Genomic DNA, 9,979 nt, shown 5'->3' on the forward strand with positions numbered 1-9,979 from the left:
AAGTTATAGGTAAAAAAAAAAAAAGGAAAAACTTGCATTGAACTCGAGTTTATGAAGATCGAGTTATAAAACGCTACTATATGTCCTTAAAATGTCACTATAGGCTCCTTAAAACGCCACTATAAGCCTCCAGATTTTTTTTTTTTTAACTCAATTTTGAGAAAGTTGAGTTTCAAAAGAGGGGCATTTCCCTAATTAGTTTGGGAAATTGAGCAAAATGCTGGATTGTTTTTTTAAAAAGGGCAAAGGCCAATTTTGTCCTTAAATTTCCATTAGAAAGATAAGCAATCACTTAAAATGTAGGGATCAATTCATCCCATTCAGATTTTCATTAGATAGATAAACAATGTATTACAATAGACTAATGCAAGTTACATTATTACAAAAGCAATAAAATGCTAAAACCAAAATGGTCCAAGTTTAAGCAACACAAACCCCACGAACAAAACAGTGGAACCCAATCCACAAATCAGTCTTCTAGCGTGTCCAAACGGAGGGCTGATAATAAGAAGATAAGAATGTGTTATCAGAAAATTTAGTTGAACAGGGCAGCATATAAATTAATATCAAGAATGAAATGGGATCAAATGTGTAGTCACTAGAGCAAATGATTGGCATTAAACAACCGCTATGAGATGCCACCATGACTGAAAGAAACACGGCTTAGATGTTGCACATACTTTCAAATTTACCTGGATCCTCTTAAGTGTGCTAATTTACATATTTACACAATAATCTAACACTAGGAAGACATGTTCTAAAAAGCTACAAGTTAACCAAGCCAACCAAGTTGCCAGTAATCATGCAATCCTATCCCTAATCCCTATCAACATTTTCATATGAGTAACAAGGAAAACACCATTTATTAGATCAAAGGTATATAAATATTGTTACTGTCACCTTCAAGAGAAGATAACATGCTTTCAAATAATTTTCCCTGCCCATAAACTAAAACTGGATAGCTTAACATGAAAGATACCATTATTCAGATATTTCCTCTGCACTAACTGGAGTAGGTCTAATTTATCATGAATTAGTAGTGGATGAAAGAAAAAAAAATTCATAATTCTCTGCATATAAGCAAAAGAAAGCAATTAAAAAAGTACATCTAGGCCAGCCCAAGAAAAAAAAATAATAATAAAAAAACAACAACAGAAACAAATCAAAATTTACATCAAATACTCATGTGCCAAATGTTAAATTAAACCCCTAAACTAACAACAAAATCATTTTACAAAACCAAACAGAGCCCTTTAGAATTAAATACGATATTCAATGTCTACATCAAACCCTCATTTCCATCAATAATACACAACTTTTTTTTTTTTTTTGAGAAATAATAATACACAACTTAATGTTATGAAATAGGTTGAATATATAACTATAAAGATTAGATTAAGTAAAACAAGAGAGATCGGTAAGAGAGAAAAATCTTACCAGGCTTCTGGGGCTTGCCATCGGCCCACTTGGAGAGAGAAATGGACCTTCTCGGAGAAAGTGCCCCGGTCTTGTCACTATTGCAATTCCTCAACGGATTAGGGCATACGTTTGGGTATGCAATCTATGGATACCAGCTGATCTCCAAAAGGCCGAAACAACCTTTTGAGTAACACATATGACAAGGCCGAAGCACTCACTCGCGAGAAGGTCCATTTTTCTCTCTCCTGAAAGAGGCTCACAAGAGTGACAAAACCAAATGTATGCATATATATATATATATATATATATACATGCATATTCACATTTAATTCGACCTCCTCATTCCATTAAACATTTTAAAAGTTTTATAAGATTTCGTTACCTACCTAAAAAGGCCAAAAGATCTCCTTTTATAGAAATAAAATAATGTGGATGAAGCATTGTAAATAGGAGCAAGATATATGCATGCATGATAGAAATTTTTCTTCAACGTAACTCTTAACTTGAAGTTTAAGGTTTTTTTTTTTTTTTTTTTTTCTATGTATTTTCTGATTTTTAGAATATATCATATCTATATGTTTTAAGTTATATATAATGAAAAACACCTTGCTACACGTGATTAATGGATGACTTGTGGCTATTTAATAAGTGTGCTTAGTAGTTTTACAAATATAATTAGCTTTTATGTTTTTTCTTTTATAGATAAGTTTTTATATTGTCTTGTTTGCCTTTTATGCATTAAACATCATATTTTATAAATTCGATTTTCTACTTGTTTATTGGAAGCATATCTTCCATGTTCATCTTTTATCCATTTTATTTACTGGATTGTGTTTCACATTTTTAGGGTGTCTTTAGTTTTGGTTCAATTGATGAAATCTAAAGGAGGTTGGTGCAAGAGCTACACTTACTATACGGAATGTGTCTCTCATTTTAAAAGTTGTGTTGCCTTGAGATTGTACTAGGGTATTTTATTAGCTAATTTTATACCGTTGTATATTTGAATCTTAAAGTTATGTTTATTAGGGTATTTTAGGCCCAAAACTAATGTCACCTGGGAGTTTAATCTTAATTTGGATGATATCTATATCAATACATCCTTTGCTGTTTGATATGTGTGGCCAATATGCTTGATTTAATTTTTGTTTCCTATAGCGTTAGGAGGGATTGAACTTAATTTTATTATTATTTAAACATGATTTTAGTGATATAAATGGAGGCTGATCCTTGAATTAGACAAGTCTCAGTGCGTAACACCTTCTAAAAGGGAGGCACGATGAGTGAAAACCATCGCCGTTGGTAGCGATGACAATGACATGGAGAACCATGGGTAACAAATTTGAATGTCTGATATACATATTAATTATCTATAATGTGAAAGGTCTTATCACTGTCTACTATTCATGAACCAACTCCTTGATTTTCCCAAATGTCTTTTGTGACTTTATAGTCCTTTAAATAATTAGTAACTACCAACAGTTATGGACTAGAAAATCATGCAAAAATAGTAATATCAAGTTTTGACCAAAATTTAACTTGCTTACTTGTGGTTTCATTTTCGACACTATGCCCACATGTGGTTCATTCCGTCATTGCTCCGCAACCCACCTCCCCATTTGCCGTTACTCTAATACATTTATCCCAAAATCAGATAACAAAATAGATCAAACACTCCATTCCCCAAAACACACTTTCTCTCACGCTTGCTCACCCATTCAAAACATTCATGCTACATTGATACCCACCTGATTTATTAAACCAAAGAATCATCTGGGTTTTGATCGTGCAAGGAAACCGAAGAAGAATGAGACCCACGAATTCTGGGTTTTGATGGTTACCAACCCGTGATTTTTTGTTAACATTTTGGGTCTTGATCCGTTAGGGCTTTTGTATCTATGGTGGACCAGTAGTTAATTTTTTGGTTGTAAAGCTATATGCATGGGGCTTGAAGACAACAATGCATGGCTGGTTGTTGGGACAGCTATTGGGAATGGTTGATGTGGCAGATTATGACATTATATCTGTATTTAATTAATGTGTATTGACACAGGAGTATGTCTTGTGCTTGTCTATGCTTTTGGTGGATAATGTTTTTTTACATGTACAATTGGTCTCATAGCATAACTGAGTTTTGCTGTCAAAGTATGAGAATAATCATAGAGAATTTGTTGGCTATATGCTGGATAAAATTCTCATGCCTGATTGGCTCTATAATTAAATTATGTGGGGATTTCAAGCTCTACATGAGGGCAAAGATATGGATTAGGATAATTTACAACTTACTCCCCTGTATTTTGGTTGAAATATATATATATTTAAATGAAAAATCTCTCTTATCCTTAAAATCTAAAGTCCTCGTGTATGTAGATATATTCATAAATTATTTTAGTACCATAGCCATTATTGACTAAAGTTTGACACCCATATCATGACTAATGAATTCTCGCCTTTTATAGGAATTAAATTTTGCGTGCCTTAGCATATTTCCCACAATGAAAAAGTTAATGTGAACAATAAAATTTTATAATATTTTCACAATAAACTTGTTTTGAATTGTGTGACATTTTTGAAAATGTTGTGTGAGTTCATTGCAATTCTGCTAGGGATATCGAATTCTTCACAAACATTTTCACATCTCATTCACATAACATTCAATAATTCTATAATTACATCATTTCTCACAACTATTTTATGAGAGCGATTGTGAGTAGTGAAGAAAAAATAGCAAATTCATGTGAAAGTGACGAACAATCTATCACAGTGTGTCATATAAAATAGTTGTAGTAAATTTTGTGAAAAAGTTTTATTTATTTATTTTTTTTTATACAAGATAGAATTCTACTCTAACCTAATCTAAGTGTATATGTGTATGAAACTTCATCCTAGATACTTAAATTCCGACCCTTACCTCTCACCCCTCATAAGTATTTGTACTTGTGAAGTGATCATCATACCAAAGATGCGATTATGTTTTGTAAAAAAGATTTTGATAGTAGAAACAATGTGAAAGATTAATAGTACCCATCAATACAAAAAAGAAAAACAAAATATTATGGCCCATCACATAATCTAGTAAGCTGGGCCCTTTGCCTTGTTACGTGGGTTAGTATGGCCTTAGCCAAGCCCAAACAACATAGCTCACTTTTTATCTTATATATTACGCTGTCTGTGTTGGGTTTAGAGTTTGAGACTTGTTTGGTCATTTACAAACTAAATACACAAACAAGAGGGTAAGCTTTGTTCACAGAGAGATCAACAATGGCGTCGCAAACCGCAGCAGTACCGTTCTGGAGAGCTGCAGGGATGACCTATATAACATATTCAAACATATGCGCGAATCTTGTGAGAAATTGCTTGAAAGAGCCTCACAAGACCGAAGCACTCACAAGAGAGAAGGTCCATTTCTCTCTCTCGAAGTGGACCGATGGCAAGCCCCAGAAGCCCAGTATGATTTCTCTCTCTCTCTCTCTCACCCATATCTCCTTTTTCTTGATCGAATCTCTTATTTTCACTACAGATCTGATCTTGTTTCATAGCTTTCAGCTGTGTTTTATTGATGGAAATGAGGGTTTGATTTAGATTTTGATTCTGTTGTTGTCTTTAGTGGTCCCTAACATTTAGCCCATGAGCGGTTTTAGTTTTAAAGTGATTGATTTTAGTCTAATAATAGGTTTAAACTTCAGGAATTAAAATGGGTCATGAGCTAAAGTTTAGATTTTGATCAATTTAAGCATTTTAGGGATTAAATGTGGTCACGTTGAAGTTAATTAGGGGATAAAATTAAAAGGGATCACTTTAAACTTCAGGAATTAAAATGGGTCATGTGCTAAAGTTTAGATTTTAAAGTGATAGTTTTAGTCCCTTTTAGATATCTTGGCCAAATTAAAACCTAATACATTATCACTCCAGGGGAAAGGGATAGCTTTAAGTTTGTTTGGGACTCAAATTGATCAGTTTCAGAATTTTCGGGACTAAAAGTGGTCACTTTAAACTTCAGGGTTTAAAACCTAACAGTGTGTTTTGGCCTTTCTTAATGTAAATTTAGTCCCTTGAGTATTGTGGAAAGTAAATAATCTTATTTTATATCCAATTTAGGTCTTTGACAACTTCAAAGGTTTTTTTTTTTGGGTGTGCAGATTTTTGTTTTCTATAACATGGGTGTTTCTATAATTAATTTGTGAGGTTCCTGTACTGATGATATATTGGGTACACTTTTGTCTCTTATGATAATGTATAAATAGTAGCTGTTGTATACTAAGGATGTGTAGGCTCTCTGTTAGGGTTGTTAGTTGTGTGGGCTCATTGAGGAGACCCTTGTTGGCAGAATGGTAGTGATTTGCTTGTTTGTTTGTTTGTTTTTTTTTGGTATATTATATATAAATATATAGATATGATATAGGATTTGAATGTATGGCATCTACTTCATGATGATTGATCTTAATTGGTAAAATCTCTCGTTATTGAATAAGGGTCCTAGGACTGGTTTAGGAAGTAATGGGATGTTGTAATAGAAGTGATTAATGCATCGATGAGTTGTTTGTGACTTTGTTTTTGAGTATATGACTTGTTTGTTAAAAAACTCATATGATATTCATAAAGATATTAAAATAGGAGAGTGATGCCTATGAGATGAAATGCCTTCTGAATCCTGATTTTTGGTCTCGCTGGAGGTATTACATAATCTATTTTGCTTCTCTACAATTAATCTTTGTGAATAAGTACAAGAGCAAAAAGAGAGCAAATAATTGAAGAAAAAGAAGATGAATTCTCTCATCTGAATACCCTATTGTTTGCAAATTTAACTATAGTTATAAAACTATCCTCTTCTTCTTCTTCCTCTTTTTTGTGTGTGTGTGTGTATACTTTATTTGTTATTCTATAAAGTTCTCAAGCAAAGGAAATTCATTGAACTAAACAAATTAGATGTTGAATGAAGCATTCTGTATGTTCCAGATGATGGTACTAACATAACCATTGTTTTAATGTTACCATTTTTTCTTTAAATTATTGACTATTAGGTATAGATATGTTGGAGAACTTCAATGCTTTTACTTCTGCCACTTCTTTTTCTGTTTCTGTCCCTAGTCCTCTCTCTCTCTCTCTCTCTCTCTCTCTCTCTTCCATAATTTTCCATATTATACATATCAACTAATTATTCCTAGGACATGGATTATTTTCAAATGCTGTCTTTCATGACAACTAGTTTTGTCAGATTTGTTCTGATTAATCTTACTATCATAATCATATGCTGCATTTTATTTCCTGGTATTATTCCTAGGACATGGATTGTCTTTCATGATAACTAGTCTTGTCTGAATTGCTTTTATTAATCTTACTGAGTTACTGTTATATGCAGCATTTTTTTCCTGTTTTGCATACACATATCATTTTGGTAAGAAACATAGTTTATGTGATGTTTAGTCAGGGTTGTTGGTTGAAAATGAATTACTTGGTGGTTTTTATTATCTTGTTGTCCTAATGAAGCACTTAAAATTAAAAACTATTCACTATTTGAGAAATTGAAATTGAAAATTTATTTGGTGGTTGCTTTTATTTGCAATGCTTATGCATGGTTTAAACAGTTGGGTTTCTTTTTAATCCATTATTGCATCCTCTGGAGGAATCAGACTAGGTGGTCCTATTTCTCCACATCTTTTTTATAATTTGCGGGGAAACTTTGACTTCCTTGTTAATGGTTAACAAAACTAATACAAGTGTGGTTTCCTATTACTATAAAATTAGTAGATCTAGTAATAATTTTAGTCAATGGTTGTTTGCTGATGATTTTCTTTTCTTTTTTATATGAGTAAACATTTCATTAATAAATAAAAAATGAAGCTACCTGAGTACCATGGAATGTGTAGGCAGAGCTACAAACTGTAAAAAAAGTTAAGAAAAAGAAGAAATAAAAAGTACTACAAAGGATTAGTGAAGACTTAGAGAATCTAAATACTCCAGTGAAAGATGGGGAAATAGCGGATGTGAAATGGTTGTGGGAGGATCTCTATGAAACTAAGATTTGGTTTAGGGAGGTAGATAAATTGGTGTGGATCCCTTCAGAAAAAAATGGGTTTCCAGGTGAAGCCCTACTACAATGCATTGTGGGGATGGCACAGACTTCCCCTGGAAAAGCATATGGAAAGTTTGTCCGGCTGAGGGTGGCTTTCCTTTCTTGGTGTGTGGCATTGGGGAGGGTATTGACTGTGGACAATTTGAGGAAGCTGTCAATCTAGAAATTCTTAATGTTATTCGTAGAACCTTGGGCCTGTGGCTTAATTTTGATAATTCTTTTGTTTCTTTCCCGAAGAATGTCCTTACTCATCAACTGGTCAACAAGCTATCAAGCTGCTATTGGGATTTCCTAGGTATTAGAAAAGGCCAATAATAAATTCTTGGGTAGTTGAGGTAAGAGTAATATTTTTAGAGAAGTAGGTAATATAGTTGACAAAAGGATCCAAAATTTAAAACAAAAGCCTTATCTAGAGTTGGTTGAAATGTACTTATTAAAATGCTTTCTTTTGCTTGTATGCAGCATTTTACGAATTGTTTTCTTTTATCCACTACAAATTCATGATAATTAGACCAACTCCAAAGATGGGGATAATTTAAGGGTGCAGTTAGTGCAGAGGATAGCATCTTTCATGTTAAACTATCTAGATTTAGTTTGTGGACAGGGTAAATTATTTGAATGCATGTTATCTTCTCTTTAAGGGGACAGTAACAATATTTACCTTTGAGCTAGTAAATGGTGCTTTTCTTGTTACTCATATGAAAATGTTGATACGGATTAGGGATAGGATTACATGATTACTGAGAACTTGGTTGGCTGCTTGATTTGCACCTTTTTAGAATACATCTTCCAAGTATTAGATTATTGTGTAAATAGGTACATTAGCACACTTAAGAGGATCAAGGTAAATTTGAAAATTATGTGCAACATCTAAGCCTTGTTTCTTTTGGTCAAGGGGGCATCTCCTAGTGGCTGTTTAACGCCAATCATTTGCTCTAGTGACTTCACATTTGATCCCATTTAAATTCTTGATATTAATTTATATGCTGCCCTGTTCTACTAAATTATTTGATAAAATATTCTTATCTTCTTCTTATCAGCCCTCCGTTCGGACACGCCAGAAGACTGATTTGTGGATTGGGTTCTACAGTTTTTGTTCATGGGGTTTGTGATGCTTAAACTTGGACCATTTTGGTTTTTGCATTTTATTGCTCTTGTAATAATGTAACTTGCATTAGTCTATTGCAATACGTTGCTTATCATTCTAATGGAAATCTAAATGGGATGCTCCCTACTTTTTAAGTGATTGCTTGGTTTCAGTGTTTAATAATATCATCTACCCTGAGTATTTCAGGCACTTTACATGTAGAGAAATGATCATCCTTCTGACTGTGTTACAAATTTTACTCTAATATTGACCTTGCAATGATTATCCTTTGTGATAGGTAGTGATTTGTGCAACCATTCTCTCAAAGAATTATGTTCTTAGAGTTCGTGGGAGAGTTTACCTAAGAAATCTAACTCTTTGAATTTAGATATTTTTTTCAATGTTAATATGAATTTTGCCAAAATCTTTGATAGGAATTGTCCAAAGTACTATTATTTCAACTATCGTTTTTACAGCCAGCTATTATTCCAGTTTCTCTGGTTAGCCAAAATTTCCAAAATAAAGGGTTTGTGATTTTTACGATCCTGTTTGTGTATGGATTCAAGCCATAACTTATTTGTATTCAAAACCTAAAATGTTTGTACTATTTTCTTAATGCAATTATTAAGGGTCTAAAGGATAAAACTTTGATATAATATCTTAGGAGTTGTACTTCAGGTTCATTGAAAATCAATATTTTATCTTATGAGTATTTTTGATAAACTATCTTATATTATGAGTTAGATTAAGAAATCATGTAACATCGTATCAAAGAAAAAAAAAATCCTATTCTTGTTGCTTCCAATTCCTGTGGCATAAAACAGGTTGAAGAAAGCGCAACCAAACACTTCCCTCATGTCGTTCAGAAAAAATATATTTTAAAAAAAAAAAAATCCACTTTTGTGTCTGCAGATTTATCCAAATCCACTTTTCTTTAATTGTTTCTTCTTTTCTGTTTTCTTTAATTGGGATTTGATAGTTCTAGTTCAAATTGATTGACACAGAAGTTGCTTTCAAGAAAACAAGATCTTTTAATTATTTCACACTTACACATTTTTTTTTTTTTTTGGAAGGGTTTTATTAATGTTTCGCTAGCTTAAATTACTCATTTGGTTAAACATCACTATATAAGCATTAGAGCATCTGATTTAAATTATCAAGCCATAGTCCTTAGGAATCAAAGTATTGGCCTTAACTACCCATCCCTACAAATTAGTTATATTGGGCTCCTATCCTAGCCCACTCTTAGCAGGTTGGGCCTAGTTTTAAGATCCGCCTCCTGCATTTACCATGATTTAAAAGATCTAGAGAGGTGGGATATTATCAGGAGTAATGAGCAGTAGTTGGAAGTTGAGAGGAAGATCTAAAAGATTAATGTTGATTTGAGAGAAAGTTAAGTAGAT

At 32.8% G+C, this 9,979-nt stretch overlaps 1 protein-coding gene across 1 annotated transcript; it reads left to right on the forward strand.

Moving 5' to 3' along the window:
* Positions 1-4,597: 4,597 nt before the first annotated feature.
* Positions 4,598-8,735, forward strand: LOC115992058 (ATP synthase subunit epsilon, mitochondrial). Its single transcript, XM_031116100.1, has 2 exons — positions 4,598-4,864; positions 8,530-8,735. The coding sequence occupies exons 1-2, from the start codon at positions 4,678-4,680 to the stop codon at positions 8,556-8,558; spliced, it is 216 nt and encodes a 71-aa protein (XP_030971960.1). The 5' UTR covers positions 4,598-4,677; the 3' UTR covers positions 8,559-8,735.
* Positions 8,736-9,979: the final 1,244 nt, after the last annotated feature.

Source organism: Quercus lobata, chromosome 5 (genome assembly GCF_001633185.2).
Source record: "Quercus lobata isolate SW786 chromosome 5, ValleyOak3.0 Primary Assembly, whole genome shotgun sequence".
NCBI classification, from domain to species: domain Eukaryota; kingdom Viridiplantae; phylum Streptophyta; class Magnoliopsida; order Fagales; family Fagaceae; genus Quercus; species Quercus lobata.